The sequence below is a fragment of the Erithacus rubecula genome (assembly GCF_903797595.1).
Source record: "Erithacus rubecula genome assembly, chromosome: 27".
NCBI classification, from domain to species: Eukaryota; Metazoa; Chordata; class Aves; order Passeriformes; family Muscicapidae; genus Erithacus; species Erithacus rubecula.
Window position 1 is genome coordinate 1,747,707 of NC_136679.1, and position 20,256 is coordinate 1,767,962.

Consider the following 20,256-nt stretch of genomic DNA (forward strand, 5'->3'; position numbering starts at 1 on the left):
GGTGCAAACACGGGGGGAGGGTGCAAATACTGTGTATATGTGAAAACGAGTAGTTGCGCAAAACCAGGGTGAACGTAAAAACAGGGGATGTACAAACGGGGGGTGAGTGTAAAAACAAGGGATGTGCAAACACGGTGTGAAGGGATGAGTGTGCAAAGGCTCTGGGGTGGCAGCACGGGTCTCCTAGCACGTCTATGTGTGTGTGTGCAGGTGTGCAAGCGTGTGCACGCACACGGGATTGTGTGTGTGCACGTGTGTGTACATAGATGTGCAGGTGTTCATGCACACGCACGGGCACAGGTGTGCACACGCGTGTGTGAGCACAGAGGCGTGCACGCGTGGGTGTGACACGTGTGGGTGTCACGCTGCGTGTGACACAGGCACGTGTCTGCACGCGTGTGGCTGCACAGGAGTGTGCACGAGTGCACGTGTGTGTTCCTGCACACGCGTGCAGGCACCAGCACCCCCGGGCAGGTGTGCACGCAGGTACCTGTGCAGGGGTGGGCACACGCGGGTGGGCACTGCCCTGTGCCGCAGACACGCGTGTGCACACACGTGTCACAGCCATGGGCCCGGGCTGCCCCCCACCCCCTCCCTGCAGTACCAGCAGCTAAAAATATCCCCAGGGATGGTGCCAGCCGTTGCCATGGCAACGGGAGGATGGGGAGCGGGGCTGGGGGGTAGCCCCCCACAACAGACAGCCCCCCAGAACCCCAACATCCTCAGTATTGCCAGCACACCAACCCCCCCCAGAATGCTTCCAGCAGCCCCCCAACACCTCCAGCATCCCCAGAACCCCCTGCAACCCCAAAACCCCCAGGTCTCAGCACCCCAGCAGCCCCAAAAGCCTCAGCACCCCAACACTCTCAGTATCCCCAGAACCCCCCAGGGCAGAACCCCAGGGGAACCCCCTAGACCCAAGAGCAGGGCGAGGCCCCCAGGGGGGCTGGGGTGAGAGCTCAGTCACCCATTGCCCCCCACTGTTCGGGGCGGGGGGGGGGGGGGAGCTTCGCGGCCCCTTAATTCCCCGGTTAATCATTCATGGGGCCGGGGCGCAGCAAATCCCCCCGTGCCGGGGCCGGGATTAGGCGGGCAAGCGGCTGCCCAGCCGGCGAGAGGCCCCGGCAGCGGGGGGGGTCCCACCGGGGGGAGCCCTGTCCATGAGGAGGGATTTCCTGTGCAGGGGGGGCCCCACTTCCCACAGCTGGCGGGGGAACAGCCACCACGGGGGTCCCCAGGCAGGAGGGGCTCGGAGGAGACACCCCCCTGGCACAGCACTCCCGAATTCTGGGGGCTGGCGGGGTGGGGGGTGCAGGGTGGGCTCGGGGGGTCGCAGCTCCCTGGAGCTCCGCGGGGGCGGCAGGGTGGGGGGAAGGCGTCGAGGGCTCGGCGCCTTGGCAGGGCGCCCCGGCACAGCTGCCTCCGGCCCGGGGCCGGGGGGGCCGGAAGGGGCTGGGGCCGTTCCCAGCGCCGGGGGCAGGCGAGGGGCGAGCAGGGGCCAGCGTGGGGGGCTTCCCCTTCCCACGGGGTCAATGGGATGGCTGGGACCTCTGGTGCTGCATCCTGCTGGGGGGCACATGGCTGGTGACTGGTGTTTGGTGGGGTGTGAAGGATCTGATCTGGGGCGGGGGACACCCCCAAGGGGGCATCTGGACCCCCTGGTGGGGGTGGGTTCTGCCCCATGGGGGTGCCCAGTGCTGGTTATGGGGGTGCCTGGTGTCATCCCCTTTCTGGGGGTCCTGGGGGGCACCACTGCTGACTTGGGGCTATATTTAGTGTCTCTGCCGCAGAGCAGCGGGATGAATTTTAATGAGCATGTTCCAGCCGACTGCCTGCGCCCCGAGAACAGCATGGCCCCTCTAAATCCCAAATCCCCCCCAAAACCGGATCTGCCACAGGGCACGGGATCCCCATTCTGCTGAGGCAGTGCAAAGAGACCTGTGGTGGCACTGGGGGCACATCATGGGACACGGGGAGCTGGTGACGAGTGTGAGAGGTGCATACTCCAGAGGCGAGGCGAACTCCAGCCCTGCCTCAGTTTCCCCACTGGGGTGGGGGCTGCCAGGCAGCTTCGGGCAGGGGGATTTGGGGACATGACGTGGTGTTGAGATGGCCGAGCCCCATGGTCTAGGGGCAGGCAAGCTCGGCCACAACCTTATCGCGGGCAGACGGTTGCGGGGGGCCGTGGCCGTGCCGTGTTTGCTGAGGATAAAGTGTACGGAACAGGCGGGGAGGGACGGGGGGGCCGTCACGCTGCTGCTGCCCCCGCCACGCTGGGGCCGCCAGACGTGCGGGTGAGGGCCCCAGGGTGACACAGGGAGCAGGGGATCGATGGGGGCTGTAGGAACCACAGGTCTGTGGGGGATCAGGGGCAGCAGGAGGTCCAGGGGTCCATCGGGGTCTGTGGGGCACCAACCAGCAGTCCCAGGTGTCACTTTCCTCAGTGTTCTGAGTACCCCCATCTCCTGGGGACCACCATCCCTGGGAACCACCGTCCCCTGGGCACCACCATTGCCTGGGAGCTCTCATTCCCCGGGGACCACCATCCCCTGGGGATCACCATTCCTGGGGTGGCACTGTCCCCTTGTTGTCCCTATTCTGAGCAACACCCTGCGTGCCCTGAAAGCCGCTGGCCCTTGGGCACCCCCCACCATTCCTTGGGTGTTGCCTGCGCTCCCCGAGTATGGGAAATCATCCCCTGAGTACACCCTTTCCAAGGAAACCTTCATCCCTTGGGGACCCTCCTCTCCTAGAAGCCTTCATGCCCGGGAGACCCCCATCCCCCTCATCCCCTGGGTGTCACCGCACCGCCTGTTCAGCCCAGGGAGGGGGGTACCCACGGGGCTGGGGGGTGGGGAACGGCCAGGCTGAACCCCCCGGGGGTCCCAGGGCCGAGCTGCGGGGCGCCGAGCGAGGGTGGGGAGGGGGGGCAGAGCCGCTTTAAGCCCGGGCATGACGGGACGTGTAGTCCGGGGAGGAAAAGGGGGGGCTGGGAGCAGGGGCTGCTGGGAAGGGGGTGGGGTGGCACGGGCGGGTCGGGGGGCTCCGGGGGTCGACCCTCAGCGCCCTCCCCAGTGATCCCCCCAGGCTCCCAGTGCATGCCGGCATCCCCGGCCCCACAGCGGCTCCGGCTCCGGCCCCACAGCGGGGTACGGCCCCCGTCCTCCCCAGCCCCACACATCCCCCGGGGGGCGCAGGGGCAGGGCCCCCCGACGTGCGGGTATCCTGCGGGGCCGGATCCTGCCGGGGCGGTGCGGATTTGGGTGGGATCCCCGTGTCTGGTGTGTGCCCCTCCCCGGGCCGGGCTGGGCACCCCGGGGTGTGGAGCTGCCCTCTGCCCCGTGGGCACTGTCGCCAACCCCCGTGGGGACCGTCCCACATCTCCATGAGCATCATCTCCACCTCTACCCAGCAAGGGCACCGTCCCAGGCCCTCCTGGGTGCTGTCCCCAAATCCTGTGGGAAGCCTCCCCAGTCCCTACTGTCACTATCGTAGCATCCCCGAGGGCACCGTCCCCAGCTCCCTGCGGGTGCCGTCCCCTGCCCTCGTGGACACCAGGTTGTCACTGTCACAACATCCACGTCGGTTCTGTTCCGAGTCCCTGCGGGCACCATCGCCACCCTGCCACGGGCATCCCCCTGGGCCTCCAGCCCCCCCTTCGGTACAGCCCCTCACGCCCCGTTGTCACTGTCCCCGTTGTCACTGTCCCCGTTGTCCCCGTTGTCACTGTCACGACATCCCCGTGAGCACCGTTCCAAGCTCCTGTGGGCACCGGCTTCACCCCACCACGAGCACCATCCCGGTGACCCTGTGGGCACCGTCCCCAGCTCCCTGTGGGTGCCATCCCCAACCCCCGTGGGCACCTCCCCTAGCCCCCCCTGCACATAGCCCCCCACCCTTTCTCACCACCCCCCGTCCTCGTTGTCGCTGTCACATGCCCGTGAGCACAGCTCCCATCACGCACCCAGACACGGCCACCGTCGCCACCCCGTGATCCCTGTGTCCCGCGCCCCCCATCCCGGGGTCACCCTCCCACGGCACGCCCGGACCCCGCCGCTCCCCCGTGGGTCCCCACGCGGGGCCGGGCGCGGCGGGTGCAGGGAGCGGCTGCGGCCGGCGGAGGGGGCTGCGGCCGCGGCGGAGCGGAGCGGGCGGGCGGCGGGGCCGGGGGAGGGAGGAGCCAGCGCCGTTCGTTCCGCCGCCGCCGCCGCCGCCGCCGCTGCGCCCCCGCTCCGCTCCGCTCCGCGCCCCGCACCGCCGCTCCGAGCCCCGCTCCGCACCCCGCACCGCCGCTCCGCGCCCGCCGCCGTCGCCACCAGGTACGGCCCGAGCGGCCCCGCCGGCCCGAGCGGCCCCGCCGCCCCCCGGTTGTTTACCGCCGCCCCCCCGGGCCCCCCCGGCTAAGCACGGGCGCAGTTCGGTGCATGGAATGGGGGGGTAAGGGGCGATCGGGTCGGGAGGCTCGGGACTCGCCGAAGGCTCGGGGGCCGCGAACCGCGAGGAAAAAACACGGGGAAAGATTTTTTTCTTGGAAAATCCGGGCGTTTGGCGTGGGGCGGGGGGGCCGCGTTCCCCCGTGGGGGCGGTGGGGGGGGGGGCACCGCGCCCCCCACTCCCACCGCACCCGCCGCTGCTGCATGCGGGGCACGGCGCTGCCCCCCGCCCGCCACGCCACGCCACGGGGGCAGCCCCCCCCGGCCGTGGCCCCCCGGCCCCGCGGCCCCCCCGTGGCCGTGGCGTGGCGGCGTGGCGGGGTCCGGGCCGCGGCGTGGCTCTGCGGTGATGGGCGCGGGGCCGCGCCGTGGGCAGGTCGCGGGGCCGGGCCGTGGGCAGGCCGTGGCCCTGTCGCGGCGGGGGGGGGGGGGGTGGAACCGTGGACGGCCGGGCCGTGACGGCGCCGTGGGGTGTCCGTGAGGGCTTTAGGGGCCCCTGTGTCCGCTCCCCCCGCACCCACCCCGCGGGGCGGCAGGAATGCTGTGATTTTTTAAAATTTTTTTAATTTAAAAATATTTTTTAATTTTTTTTTCTTTTTTTTTTTTTGCGCCGAGAGCAGAACGCGAAGTGGGGGGGGGGGGCGGTTCGGCCGCCCCCGGTTAGGGCGGGGGCAGGGGGGGGGCGTCCCCGGTGCGGCGGGGCGGGGGGGGTGCCTTGAGCCCCGCACCACAGGCTTCGCCCTGAGCGGGGCGCGGGGCGTGGCGGGGGCTCCCCTCTGCACGGCGCCCCGCGGTCCCGCGGGGTGTCCCCCACCCTAACCCCGGGAGGGGCGGATCCTGCCCCCGGTCCGGTGTCGCCGCCGGGGATGCGATCCCAACCGGACTCTGGCGTGTCCCCACTGTGCGATGCAGGGAAACTGAGGCAGGGGCGGGCGGGCACCACGGCCAAGGTCACCCCGGGACCGCGACCTTCAGCCGTGACCCCCCCACCGAGGGCTGCCACCGGCACCGTCACCGGGAGCCGCACCGGGAGGCCGGGCTGCACCTCACCCCGCCTGACCCCCGACGGCACCGGGGACCCCCGCGGCTCCGCTGAAGCGCTAGGGGGGCTGGGGCCGCCGTGGGGCGCGGGCAAACCCCGGTGGAACCGGTTTGGGGGGCTCCCCTGCCCGGGGGTCTTGGCGCAGGGTGGTGGCGCGGCGCGTTCCCCCCTCCCCACGGCAGTGCCATGCGCGGGTGCGTGTGCCCCCCGCAATGGTGCGGGCCCCGCGGGCCGGTCGATCGGGATCCTCGCGTGGGGGTTCTCCCCGGCACCCCTTACCCTCCAGCGGCCGTGACCTTCGCGGGGCCGCGGCGTGGTCGCCCCGCGCACGGTTTTGCGGAGGGGGGAACACGGGCCGTACACGCCCGGTGTCCCGAACCCTGCGGAGCAGGGACGGGGGGGCTGCGGACGCACCCCCAGACCCCTCCTGACGGGCGGCGGCTGCAGGAAGCGGGACCACCCCCCGGCTCTGCTCCTCACCCCGCGAGCGCATTCCCGGGTCAGCAGAGACCGAAATAGCGGCAGGGCCGCCCCGGGGGTCCCATCCCACGGACCCCCGGCCCCGCCGGACCCCGCGCAGCCGCCGGTGCGTGGGGGCGGGGCCGGACGCCTGGGTCCCCCTCCGAACCGGGGGGGAAGAGGAGGAGGAGAAGGGGGGATGCGGTGTAGGCGAAGGCGGGCGCGGGCTGCGCTCCCAGGGCCCCGCTCAGGCTGGATGCGGGCGGGGGGCGCAGCGGCGTCGAGCCCCCAGGGGCGGTGCCGTTCGGGATGTCCCCCGCGCTGCAGACCCTCGGACAGGGTCGGGTGACTGCAGGAACACTGCGAGGACGGTCCCTGTCCCTCGCGTCCTCTTTTCAGGGGGGACGGGCTCCCACGGGCGGTCCCGGTGCCGTGTCCCGGTGCCCGTTCCCATGTCCTGGTGCTTGTCCCTGTGTCCCCTTGTCAGTGCCTACGCTGGGCACCTCGTGGCAGCCGCCTCCCCCCTTCCAGCAGGGGCCCCGGGGAAGGGACCCAGGAGCCTTCCCCCCCCTCTGTCCCCGTGCACGTGAACCGGAGCCCCCGATTTAGAAACGTCCCATGCCGTGCCAAGGGCTGAGAATAGCTCCCGGCGTCCCGGCACACCTCCTGGGGCCAGGGGCACCCCGCGGGGCTCGGGGCCCACAGCCACCCCAAAGAGCTGAGGCTGGGCACACTCAGCACACACCAGGTGCTTGGGGGTCCCTGTTGGGTGACCTTTGTGGCCTGGACAAGAAGTGACATAGGGATGAGCCACATTCTGTGTGTTGGTACAAGGGACACGGTGCTGGGGTTATGGGAGTGTGGCTCTTCCTCTGCCAGGCAGCTCTGGTGGAATGGGAAACTGCGTTAGGATGGGGAAAAGGAGGCACAGCTAAATGCTCAGACACTGCAGGAAGGAGTGGCCGGTGTGGCCTTGGTCGGGTGTAGTGTTATTGGCAGTCCTGTGGGGTTTGTGGGGGCTGTGGGGCCAGGAACGGGTCATGGTGCATGCCCCCTATGTGATGATGCAGGACCCGTTGGACACAGGACCCGCTGGAGGCTCAAGGCCACAACATTGGGTGTCCAGTCAGTGTCAGGACAGGTCACCAGCCCTGCAGCCACCAGCTGTCATAGGAGTGGTGGCTTCTCTGAACCATGAGCCACAGGAAGGACACAAACCTGGGCCCAGCCATCCTGTGCCATAGCACAGCCCACACCCCACATGTCTGGGGAGGGGGCACCATGCAAGGTTCCCGTGGCACTGGGTGGGCTGCCCTGATGTCAGGCCCGTGGCATCCCCCTTGCTTGGGCTGCCCAGCTGCTGCACATGCCTGGGATTCCTGCAGCGTCCCGGCACGGCACGGCACAGCACACTGTCCCCACTGCCACACGTGCCCATGGCACTGGGCACTGTGCCCCTGGGCAAGGTGTGCTGGGCACTGGCACAGGTGTGTGATGAGCGTACAGCACCAGACGCGGACACGCGTGTGGCACTTGGCACAGCCTCACACACGGGCATCGGCGCGTGCCGGGTGCTGCCAGCCGTGGCACGGCAGGTGCCCTGTGCCTGGCCACACTCCCGCGGCACGGTCCTGCCAGCCAGTGCAGCCACGCTTCCTCAGGCAGCAGCAGATCTGTACCACCCTGGTGCCCACCGTGATGCTGCCCCAGTGCCCGTTGTGACACTGCCCCAGTGCCCACCAGGACGTTGCCCTGGTGCCCACCTTGATGCCACAGTGCCCGTGATGACACTGCCCCGGTGCCCGCATGGCCGGTGGCCGCGGGTCTGCCCTGCCCCCAGGCCCTGCTAATCACACTAATTGGCACCGTGGCTAAAGCGCTTAGGCCCTCACCTCCCTGACCCGGCTGGCAGCTGGGCTGGGGGGGTGCTGGGACCCCCGGAGCCCATCTGTGCTTGGGGGCAGGGACGTGGCAGTGGCCCCGTGGGGTGGCCCCGGTATCCTGGACCCACGTCCGGCTGCACGGAGGCGGTTAATGCCTTTGTGAAGGGGCGTCCCATTGTCTGGGGTCCCCATTCCGGGGTCCCCGGGGTGCGGTCTATGGGGAGCGGGGTGCTAGTTGCCCCCGCTGGGGCGAGGTGGCTCCCGCCGTCGGCCCAGCCCCGGACTTTGCCCCCGGGTTGTTTTCAGCTGCCTGCAACCACCCGACTCAGCAGAAACGCTCCCCTGGGCGTGGGGCTGGGCTGGGGGGGAGCCGGGGGGGGGCTCCCGCTGGCTGCCACCCCGCTCCCACCCAGCACCCACCCAGCACCTGGTGCTGCAGGTGGGACGCGCAGGTTTGGGTGCCGGCGGCGCAGGGTGGGCTGAGACCTGACTGCGCTCATCACACGTGTCCCGCTGGAGGAGGAGGAGGAAGAGGAGGAGGAGGAGAAGAGCCGCCTCCCGTGTCTGTCTGTCTGTCTGTCTGGGCCGCCCCAGCGCGCCCGGGATTCCTCGAGTGACGGTTCCTGGAGCGGCACCGCAGGCTCCGCAGGGTGATCCCAGGGTGCGGTGATGCCGGGGGTGCCAGGGCCCTGCTGGGGTCCCGCTGGGCTGGCGAACCCCGACCTAACGCCGCCGCCCCCCGGCTTTAGCCGTGAGCCTCTCCCTTTGGGGCTGCACCCACCAGGCCGCCGCAATGGGGAAACTGAGGCGGGGTGGCCGAGCCCACCCGCCGCACACTGGCTTTGGGGACACGCCATATTCTACCCCACAGTGGTTTCAGCGATGCACCCCGAGCCCCACACATGCACCGAGCGTGTCGGGGCTCCGCCAGCGCGCGGGGTCCCGGGGGAGAGGGGCGGGGGGCGGCGGGGGGGCCGGTGCCCGGCGGGGGCCGCGCAGCTCTGGATCCCTGCCAGTGCCTATACTTGGAAGTTCTCCGCGCGCCGTTCCCATATGGAACAAACATTTGCTGCAACCCCTAGCTCTATAGGTACCGCCAGCCCCAAAGCCGGCCTGAGGCTGCGGCAAGGGGCGCCCAGGCCACATGAGCCCCCCGAGGCGGGGAGTGTACCCCGGCATGGTGGCATGCGATGCGGTGCCTCAGTTTCCCTGAAGAGTCTGGTGCAGGTGACGCCCCCTCCTCAGGCGTTCTAGGGGACCCCCTGTGCGGCGCGGGGTGCTTTGTGCACCCATGGGTGCAGCATCCCTCGCCCCCCATCCTTCGCTGATCGGGGGTATCCTCGTTTGGGGGGCAGCAAGAGGGGGAGCAGCCGGAGCGCCCCGCAGCGTGGGGGTGTCGGGGGGCGGCGGGGGTGGGGGGGAGCCTCCAGCCCCGTCCGCCGCGTTTTAAATCCGCCGGAGGAATTTCTGTGGCGGCCAAGACAAACGTGACCTACTTTCTGCTGTCCCCGCGCGGAGCGGAGGAGCCCGGGGCTGGGCACCGCGCCCGCCGCCGCCCCCCCGCCCCCCGGCGCGGGCTGCGGGCCCCCCGCGCCCCTCACACCCCTCCGCGCCGGGAGGGTCACCGGGGGGTCACGGGGGGGCTTCTGAGCAGGGCCCCCCATCCTGCCGTGGTGGGGATGTGGAACGGGGTGGGCACGAAGCGCCGGGGGTGCCACCGCTGTCGTGCTTTAGTGTCCCCGTCACGGGGTGCTGGAGGGGGATCGGGGGGTGCCCCCCGGTGCTGCCCCTGCCCTGACCCCCCCACAACGTGTCTTTGCCACAGCAGAGCTCGCAAAGGAGGGATCGCCTGGACCCCCGGCGCCTCCCGCCCCGTAAGTTGCCACGTACCCCAGAAGTCACCCCCACCCCAAGGTCGCCCCCCTCACCAAGTCTGCCCCCGATTTGGGGGTGTTCAGCTGTGCAATGAACACGTCAGGGCTCAGCCTGGCTCCCGAGTGCAGAGTCCGAGGGGCTTCCCTGGGTGGTGAGGGGCTGCCCTCTGCACCCCCTCCCCAGCGGGCTCCCCCCACTTCTTGGGGCCCCCCCCAGCCCTGCCCCAAAGGCGGGGGGAGCTCACTGTGCTGTGCTGCACACTCAGCCCTGGGCATGTTCTCACACAGCCTTGCACCCCCGGGCTTTTGCACACCCACCCACACTGTGCACACTCACACACCTCTGCACACACCTCTGCACACTCACACAGCCTTGCACACCTCTGCACACACCTGTGCTCACTCACAGCCTTGCACACCTCTGCACACACCTGTGAATGCTCTTGCACACCCGTGCACACTCTCTTACACGCTTTCTATGCTGCCACAGCTCCGCACACCTGTGCAGGCTCTCACACACCTGTACATATTCTTGCACACCCGTGCACACACTCTCACGTGCCCTGCACACCTGTTCATGCTCTGCCACACACACTTGCACACCTGTGCATATTCTCGTACATCTCTGCATGGTTTTCCACAACCCTGCACGCTCTTCCAGTCCCTTCATGCTCTCTTAGCTTGCACACCTGTGCATTTCACCCCCTGTGCACACTCTCACCCCGCCGTGCCCTCTGGCCCAGCCCCGCTGCTGTCGCACACACCCTGCACGTCGCTCCCTCCTTGTATTCTCGCACGTCCCTCATGCCCTTGCCCAGCCCTGGGCGCCCTTGCACGCTCCACACGTTCTTGCACACTCACACCCAGCCCTCCCCGGTAGCCACAGCTCCCGCATGGCTCCACACCCCTCCCTGGGGGTCCCCTCTGTGTCCCCCACGGCTTCCCCCCTCCGGAGGTCCGTGCTGACGCCGCCGTCCCGCAGGGTCCGGCCCGGGATGCTGCGCGGTGCTGAGCACTGAGGGGCACCATGGGGTGCGCGGCGTAGCCCCCCGCCGTGGCCCCCCCGCCGCCGTGGTCGCCCCGCCGTGGCCCCCCCGCCGTGGCCCCCGCGTGGCGCCGGAGCCCCCTCGGTCGGTGCTGAGCGCTCCTTGATGGAATTGCGGTGAATGGAACAGAAGCCCAGCACCCTGGACCCGCTGTCGGAGCCAGAGGACACCCGGTGAGCCCCCAGCCACACGCGTGTCCCTGCGCATCCCCGCGTGGCCTTCACCTGGCTGTGCCTTCTGTGTCCGAACGTTTTGGGTGTCCCCAAGTGTCCCCATACCTGCTGCACCCCTGTGCCCACTGTGTGCCCTGGATCCCCGTGCTCAATGTGTCGTCATGCATCCCTGCATGGTCATGTATGTGTCCGTGCCCTGAGTGTCCCCTGTGTCCCCGTGTGTCCCTGTGTGGTCGTGTATGTGTCCATGCCCCGTGTGTCCATGTGTCCCTTGTGTCCCCGTGCCCACCGCGTCCCCATCCACCCCACGTGTTCCCATGCATGTTCCAAACCTGGGTGTCCCCATGTCTTGTGCGTCCCCGTACCCCAGGGTGTCCCCCTGTACCCCACACGTCCCCAAGTGTCCCTGTGCCCTCACGTTCTGGGTATCCCCACACGTGCCCATGAACTGGGTGTCCCCCTGCACCCCACATGTCACCAGGTGCGTCCATGGCCAAGTGTCCCTATGTCCCCACTCGTGCCCCCCCATGGCGTCTCCCCCACTCGTGCCTCTCCCAGCCGCCCCCTCCCCTCGGGGGCCCCTCTCCCCCCCCCCTCCCCCCATCGGTCTATTTCGGGGTTGCCCGGGGGTCACCTTGGGGTGGAGCCCCCCTGGGAGGGGTGTGGGGTCCCCGGGGAGCTCCCCCGCCCCCCCGCAGGTGCCGCTCCCCGCGGCCTCGGGCCCCCCCCCCGCGGGGACGGGCGCGCGCGCGGACCCCCGCCGCCCGCCATTGGCTGAGCCCCCGATGACGTCACTTCCCCGCTCAGCCAAAAGGACATTTTGTCTTTGACTGTGAATGAGCCCCTCCCCCACCCGCCCCTCCCCCACCCTTCCCCCGCCCCACCCCCACCCCCCACCCTTTCCCTTCCCCTCCCCCACCCGCCACCCTTTCCCTTCCCCCCCCCCGCCCGATCCCAGCCCCCCCGGGGCGGTGCCGTGTCCCGGAGGGGGGGTCCCGGGAGGGGTGTTCTGGGTGGGGTGGGGTCCCCAGGTCCCTCTCCTCCCCCCACATCCCGCACCCCAGGGCCGGACCCCACCTGTGACATCGCCGCTTTGGGACCCCCGGGCGGGGGGAGCTGCCCACTTCCCAGCACAGAAAGGGGTTTGAGGAGGATTTTTGGGGGACTGTTGAAATTTGGGGGGGCAGCGGGAATCCATGGGCACCGTCCCAGCCTGTCCCCCCGCTCCCGCAGGTGGCTGGATGGGAAGCGCAAAAGAAAGAGCAGCCAATGTTTGGTGAAGAGCAGCATGTCAGGTACGGGGACCCGCGGCACCCCATAACCCCCGGGCACCCCATGCTCGACCCTCGTGCTCGCCGGGCTCTGCAGGTCTCCCTGGTAGCTGATCTGGCGGCCCCGAGTCCTTGCCAGGGTCCCCTGAACACCCTGTGTGTCACCTGGGTCCCCCAAAGACTATGGACACGCCTTGTCCCCCATGGGCACCCCAGAGTCCCACGGACACCCCTTGTCCCCTGTGTGCACCCCAGGAGCTCCACGTCGTTGCCAGGGTCCCACGGACACCCCGGTGTGTCACCCCGAGGTCCCCATGTCTCCAGACACCCCAGAACCCCGCGCATACCCCACTCCCGTGTCCCCCCGCACCCCAATCCCTGCAGGGTCTCCCGGGGTCCCAGTCCCCCCCGTCCCCGCCGGCGCCCCGTGGCTCGGGGCGGTGCTGTCGGGGCGGGGTGGGCGATAAGGGGGGCCCCGCGGGCGCTGCCCCCCGCCCTGCCCCATTCCCCGGCGGGGAGCGGCCGGCGCCGGCGGGACCTGGAGCGGGGGGGCCGGGGGGAACCCGGGCGTCCAGCTCCGCCCGTCCCCTGCACCCTCCCCGCTCCCTTGAGGGAGGGGACACCCGGGGACCCCCCCAGCCAGCTCCTGCGGAGCGCCACAGAGGGCTCCAGGGGTCCCCGCGCCTGGGTTTGGGGGATCCCGGGTGCGTGTGGAGGTGCTGGGGACACCCCCGAATTAAGGGTGTTCTCTATATGGGGGATCCAGGATCCAGCCCCTCTCCACCCCTCGGGGATTTACGATTCCAACCCACCCAAAACACGAGGGTGGGCTGGTGGGGGGAGACATCGGGAGCCACCCCTGTGCATCATGGGTCATCCGTGCCTCAGTTTCCCTGAGCCGATGGTGGTGGGGAGGCTGGGGGGACTCTGGTGGGGGGCTGGTCCTGGGCTGCCAGGCAGGGGGACCCCGGACAACAGCGGGGACAGTGGGTCTTTGTGTGCCAGGGGGACGGGGACCCCCCCGCTGCCGGTCCCCAGCCGGATAATGGGATAATGGGGGCTTTATTGCTGCGGGGGGCTCAGCACCCCCCACACACCCCCAGCGTTAACCCTTCCCCTGCCGAGGCAGGGGCGGTGGTGGGGCAGACAGTGGTGGGTGCAGACAGAGGGGAAACTGAGGCACAGAGAGGGGAGGGCGTGCTGGGCATCCCTGGCGTGGGGTGTAAGGGGGGTCCCTGGTGCTGCATGTGCCAAGGATCTCTGATGTGGGGTGTGCAGGGTTTCTGGGAGGGGTCTCTGATACAGGATGTGCAGAGAGGTCCCTGACCCAGGGTTTCTGATATTGAGGGAGGGTCACTGGTACAGGGTGCTCCTGCAGTCCCTGACTTGTAGCTCCCTGGGGTTACCCTGTCATGGTAACTGACTTGGGGTGTCCTGGGGGCCCATGACAAGGGAATTTCTGTCATGGGGTGCTCTGGGGGTCTGTGTAATGGGAATCCCTGTCATGGAGCACCCCACGAGTCCCTGCTGTGGGGGGCCCTGCCCCGTGGTGCCCTGGGGGTCTCTGACTCCGGGATCCCCACAGGGTACATCCCTAGTTACCTGGACAAAGATGAACAATGTGTGGTGTGCGGGGACAAGGCCACCGGCTACCACTACCGCTGCATCACCTGCGAGGGCTGCAAGGTGAGTTGGGCAGGGGGGCTTGGGGGTCTTGGGGTGGCTCAGCAGGGCTCACTCTGTCACCCCCCTGCGCCCTCCCCAGGGATTTTTCCGTCGGACCATCCAGAAGAACCTGCACCCCACCTACTCCTGCAAATACGATGGGTGCTGTGTCATCGACAAGATCACCCGCAACCAGTGCCAGCTCTGCCGCTTCAAGAAGTGCATCTCCGTGGGCATGGCCATGGACTGTGAGTTGGGGGGCACGGGGGCACTCGCCTGGTGGAGCAGGTTGGGGGTCCTGGCACTGTGGGGCACGTTGGGGTACCCAGATCAGCTGCAGGACCAGGCTGGGGTGCAGCAGTGGGGTGGGATGCAAGAATGTGGGGTCCTGGCTGACTGGGGGGGGGGGTCCCAGATGATAGTGGGGGGCTTTTGGGAGGTGGGTTGGGGTCGTGGTGCTATGGCACGAGTTGGGGTGCCCAGAGCAGCCACAGGAGGAGGCTGGGGGTCACTGTGGGGTGCAGCCATGGGGTGCATGGCTGGGGGGAGCCCGGCTGATGCCGGGGGTCCTGGCAGTGGTGCTGGATGACTCCAAGCGGGTAGCCAAGCGGAAGCTGATCGAGGAGAACCGGGAGCGGCGGCGGAAGGAGGAGATGATCAAGTCCCTGCAGCATCGCCCCAACCCCAGCGCCGAGGAGTGGGAGCTCATCCACGTTGTGACAGAAGCCCACCGCAGTACCAATGCCCAGGGCAGCCACTGGAAGCAGAAGCGGAAATTCCTGGTGAGGGGATGCAGTGGAGGGTCTGTGTCACCACCTCGGCCCCCCCCAACCCTGCCCCCAGCCCCAGCTGGGATCTGCTGAGCACTCGCACACTCAGCACACACATGGTGGCAGTGCCAGGGTTTGGGATGTCACAGGTGTCCTTGGGCAGTCGAGGGGGGTTGGGACATTGCTCAGTGTCCTTGAGCAAGTCACCCCCGAAGGGTTCAGGGGTGAGCAGTGACCGAAGGGGACAGCTGTGCCCGCAGATGGCCCTGGCCCTGTCGCTAGCCCTGTCGCTGTCCCTGTCATGCAGCTCCCTCTCCTGGCTGCTGCACCAGCCCTGCCACGGCTGCTCCCGGTGACATGGAGGCCCCAGGGTGGGGCAGGGTCACATCACAGCTCCCTGGGGGTCCCAGAGAGGGGGAACAGGATCACACCACACCCCCAACACCACTGCCCACTGTGGGGGTCCCAGAGGGGGGGACGTGGTCACACCGCACCCCCATGTGTCCGCTGTGGAGGTGATGGGAGGAAAACAGTCACTCTGCACCTCCTAACACCACTGTCCACTGTGAGGGCCATGGGTTGGACATTGTCACACCACACCCCCAATGCCACCATGGGTGTCCCAGGACAGGACATGGTCACACCACACTTCCAACCCCTCTGCCCACCATGGGGGTCCCAGGGGTGACACGGTCACACTGCACCCCCAACCCCACTGTCCAGCATGAGGGACACAGTCACACCACACCCCCAATGCCCTGTCAGCCTTGGGGGTCCCAGGGGTGACACGGTCACACTGTCCTCCCCAATGCCACCATGGTGGTCCCAGGGGGTACATGGTGATGTCACACCTCCCCAACACTACCATGTCCCCCACAGCCTGAGGACATCGGCCAGTCCCCCATGGCCTCCATGCCCGATGGGGACAAAGTCGACCTGGAGGCATTCAGCGAGTTTACAAAAATCATCACCCCGGCCATCACCCGCGTGGTCGACTTTGCCAAAAAACTGCCCATGTTTTCAGAGGTAACAGCAAGCTGGGGACTTTGGGAAGTCTGGGGTGGTCTGCCCAGTGTGTGATCACACCCAACCCCCCTAAAACTTCCTCCATGTCCCCCTCAGCTGCCTTGCGAGGACCAGATCATCCTGCTGAAGGGGTGCTGCATGGAGATCATGTCGCTGCGGGCGGCCGTGCGCTACGACCCCGAGAGCGAGACGCTGACGCTGAGCGGGGAGATGGCGGTGAAACGGGAGCAGCTCAAGAACGGCGGCCTGGGCGTCGTCTCCGATGCCATCTTCGACCTGGGCAAGTCCCTCTCTGCCTTCAACCTGGATGACACCGAGGTGGCCCTGCTCCAGGCTGTGCTGCTCATGTCCTCAGGTAATGGGTGGGATGGGGTGGGTGCCCCAGTGCCCAGGGAATTGGAGGGTATGGTGGGTGGACACCCCAATGCTCGGAGTTCTCATTGTCCTGGGGAGGTGTTGGGTGGGCACCCCCATGCCCAGAGGCTGTCCATGGGGATTGTTGTGTTGGCACCCCCTTGCCCAGAACCTCCAGCATTTAGGGATGCATTGGGTGGGCACTCCAAAGCCCAGAGCCTTCACTGTCCTGGGGGTGTGTTGGGTGGGCACGGTGATGCCAGAGTCCCCATCATTTGGGGATGCAGTGGGTGGGTAATCCTAAGCCCAGAGCCCTCACTGTCCTGGGGATGTGTAGGGTGGGCACTCTGACACCAGAGCCCCCCAACATCTTCAGGCTGTGTTGGGTGGGAAACCATGCCCCCCTGGATTTGGGGTGGATTTAGGATGGGCACCCCAATTCCCAGAGCTTCAGGCATCTGTGCCAGGATGGGAGGGGTTCCAGGAGCATGAGGTGGACACCCCAGTCCCTGGTACCCAGGAGCACAGGCTGAGGCTCTTGTTCTCCTGGGGACCCCTGCCAGACTGATGTGGGTCTGTGGGGTGGGCACCCCAACAACCAGGGGGACACTCAGCCTTGTGGGAGGGAGAATCCCTGCAGATGCTGGACTGGGAGAGGGATTTTTCCATGGACAGAGAGTGCCAGGACAACAAGGAGAGGTTTAAACTAAAAAAGGAGATTATGATGGGATATTGGGAAGAAACTCCTCTCTCTTGAGGGTGGTGAGGCCCTGGCACTGGCTACCCAGAGAAGCTGTGGCTGCCCCATCCTTGGAAATATCCAAGGCCAGGACTGATGAGGCTTAAAGCAACTTGGGGTAGTGGAACATGTCCCTGCCCATGGCAGGGGTGGGACTGGATGAGATTTAACATTCCTTGCCACACAACCCATTCTGTGTTTGCACGATGCCCTGATGGTGATTCCCTGCCTCCTGCAGACCGGACGGGGCTGATCTGCGTGGAGAAGATCGAGAAGTGCCAGGAGACGTATCTGCTGGCCTTTGAGCACTACATCAACTACCGCAAACACAACATTCCCCACTTCTGGCCCAAGCTGCTGATGAAGGTGACGGATCTGCGGATGATCGGCGCCTGCCACGCCAGCCGCTTCCTGCACATGAAGGTGGAGTGTCCCACCGAGCTCTTCCCCCCCCTCTTCCTCGAGGTCTTCGAGGACCAGGAGGTGTAGGGCTGACACCCCCCACCCTGTGCCCCCCACAACCCCATTCTGGCCCCCTCCAGATCTTTCTCGTCCCCCTGTAAGGACAAGGGGATGCTGCGCCCAGGGTGGGGGTCCTGCTGTGCCCCCCAACAGCCACCCCCCACCCCCCCACCCCGCCCCAGGACTTGACGAATTTTGTTTGTTTGCACAGGGAAGGGCCCCGACGGTCGAGCGTTCCCTTTATTGTCCTTCTCTTCGTAGATTATTATTTTTTAAGCATTTATTTCCCTCCCTGAGAGGCTAAAATATTAAACTAACTGCACTTTGGAAGGAGGAGGAGGAGGAGGAGAAGAGCAGGGAGGAGAGGAGGGGGCTCTGGGCTGCACAGGGAGAGGCTGCCTCGGCTGGGGGGCCGTGGCCATATGCACTTTTGGCCGGGCAGCAATTTGGGGGGCTGAGGTGGGGGCCAGGACCCCCCCTCCATAGCAGGGCAGGGGCTGGGACCCCCATCCCCCATAGTGGGGTGAGGGCCAGGACCCCCCCATAGCAAAGTGGGGGTCAGGACCCCCCTCCCCCCCACAGCAGGGTGGGGGCACAGGGGGGGCACAGCAGTGGTGAGGGGGACCCAGCCCTTCGGGGTGCAGGGCTGGAGGACCCCCCCCAGCCCACTGGGTCTGCCCCGGCTGGGGTGACCACCCTGTGTCCCCCCCTTATCCCCAAATTTGGGGCCAGATTTGGGTTTTTGGGGGTTCTCTTGTCTTTTTTTGAGCTGAGAGGAGATGATTTTGTGCCAAGCGCCGTGGATGGTGGGCGCTACAGGACACTTGGGGGGGGCCACTCCCCCCCAAACCCCCCCCCAACTTTTCCGTTGTCCTTTTTTTTTTTGTTGTTTTTCCCCTCGTCCTCGTGGGTTTTGTCGTGTCCGTCAGGAGTTGCAAAGGCCCTGGAGGCGCCGGCGGGGGGGCAGTGGGTGCCCCCCCGGGATCCCCCACTGCACTACTGCCCCATCCCCCTGGCAGCAGCACTTTGGGGGGGCTGCACCCCCCAACCGGCCCCCCAGTGCTGCCGGGGGGGCCGGGCTGAGGCGGGGGCCGGTAGGGGGAGTCCCATAGGGGGCTTGGGGGGGGGGCACAGCTGCAAGGGGGCACCCGGGAATGGTTTTATCACCTTTTTACCCCCCCCCCCCCCAGATTTAGGTTTGTGAATTTTTTCTTACCTCAGGCGGAGGCCGAGGGGGGGTGCGGGCCGGGGGGGGGCCGGCGAGGCAGGCCGGACCCACCTAAGCTAATATATATATATATATATATATATAAATATATATAAAATATATAATTTTTGTAATTAAAAAAAAAAAATCTTTTTACGGGTCGTTTAAAAGCAGAAAATCCCAACACCAGACACGTCCCCCCACAGGCACAGGGGGCCGGGCTGGGCTCCCCCCACACCCAAGACTCCCCCAACCATGGGGATCATGTCGGGGTGGGGGGACCCCGCCAGACCCCCTGCAGCTGGGTTGGGGGGCACAGCGGGGCTGTGGCACCCCAGGGTGCCGTGGGTGGGGGGCGCCAGCCCCCCATCCCCAAATACCAGCGCCGGATTTGACCTTGGTGCAAAATGTCTTAAACCCCCACCCGGGTGCCCGGCTCGGGGGGGTCCCGGCTCGGGGGTCCCGGCTCGGGGGGTCCCGGCTCGGGGGTCCCGGCAGCACCGGCTGCGGGCGGTGCAATAGGAGCCGAACACTAACGCCCGCACATGGGGGGCGCAGGGTTTGGGGGTTCGCCCCCCACCCCTGGCAGCACCGGTCCCAACACGTGCCTTCGGGCCACGGGCGGGGCTGCGGCACCCGGGCGATGCCCCCCACGCCCGGTGCTGTTGTGGCCGTGCCGGTACCGTGGCCGTGCCATGTCGGTGCCGTGGCCGTGCCGGTGCTGTGCCGGCGCCGTGGCCGTGCCATGTCGGTGCCGGTGCGAGGCGGCACGTTGGTGCAATGCCTGTGCCACGGCCACGCGCGTTGGTGCCGTGCCCGTGCCGTGTCAGTGCCATGGCATCTCCTGTTGGTGCAATGACGGTGCAGAGGAGCCGTGGCCCTGCCGGTGCCGGTGCCGTGGCCGTGCCATGTCTTTGTGGTGCCGGTACCGGTACCGGTGCCGGGGCCCCGCGCTGCCCGCGTGTTCCCGCGTACAGCCCGTGTAACGCCGCGCGCTCCCGTCGCGACACGGCAGCGCTGTCGCGGGACGTGTCTTAATCAGCCCCCGTGATTCCCCCAGAGCGGCCACACGGGGCCCTGGGGCAGCTTGTCCCGGGTTGGGGGGGCTCAGCCCGGCACCCCCCACCCTCTGCCCCCCACCCCGCACGCCCCCCCCACACCCTGTACTCCCCCCGCGCCCCCCCCGGGCCGTCCCCGCGTCTCCGTCTCGCGTCGCCATCGCACGTCCAGCATCCAGCGTCGGTCCCGGGGGGCCACACCAGTGCCCCCCACCCCTGCGCCACCTCCCCCGGGCCACCCCCCGCCCCGCGTCCCCCGTCCCCGCGCCCCCCGTGTCCCCCCCCAAGCACATACCTCATGGCTCCCGGAGCTGCCCCTGCCCGTGGGCGTCGAGCCCGGCCGGCAGCTGGCCCAGCACAGCCCGGCACGGCCCGGCTCGGCTCGGCGTGCCCCACGCGGGGTCCCCCCACTATGCAGGGTGCCGGGGGGGCCGCGGCCGGCGTCGCTGAATGTAGGGGCGCGGGCCGGGGGGGGCCGCGGAGCCCCCGTGACAATCACAGTCTGTGACGTGCGATTTTAAACCCTTTTGTGTTTTGGTCAGGATTTTAAAGAAAGATATTTTTATGGTAATTGTTGCTGGTCTATTTTACTATATATTTATGTAATAAATATATGATGAAAAAAAAACCAACCAACCAAACCCCCTCCCCCCCCAGACCCACCCCCCCAGCGCGGCTGGATCCAGCCTCTGTGTCCCACCCCCGGCCGCCAGAACGGGGGTGTTGGGGCAAGGGGACCCCCCGGCGCTGCCAGCGGAGCCGTGGGGGCTGTGCCCGATTTGGGGTGGGGGGGT

The 20,256-nt window shown here is 67.7% G+C and overlaps 1 protein-coding gene across 2 annotated transcripts; it reads left to right on the plus strand.

Annotated features, from left to right (window-relative positions):
- Positions 1-4,162: 4,162 nt before the first annotated feature.
- On the plus strand, positions 4,163-20,033 carry THRA (thyroid hormone receptor alpha). 2 transcript variants are annotated; one of them, XM_079327945.1, is made up of 10 exons: positions 4,163-4,319; positions 9,646-9,691; positions 10,674-10,910; positions 12,144-12,205; positions 13,767-13,867; positions 13,947-14,094; positions 14,423-14,628; positions 15,496-15,642; positions 15,739-15,997; positions 16,974-20,033. In XM_079327945.1, exons 3-10 carry the CDS (start codon positions 10,858-10,860, stop codon positions 17,222-17,224), a joined length of 1,227 nt encoding a protein of 408 aa, XP_079184071.1. In that variant the 5' UTR covers positions 4,163-4,319; positions 9,646-9,691; positions 10,674-10,857; the 3' UTR covers positions 17,225-20,033. The 2 variants fall into 2 exon arrangements, with proteins under 2 accessions (XP_079184071.1, XP_079184072.1); XM_079327946.1 differs by having other exon boundaries at positions 4,168-4,319; positions 9,643-9,691.
- The last annotated feature ends 223 nt before the right edge of the window (positions 20,034-20,256 follow it).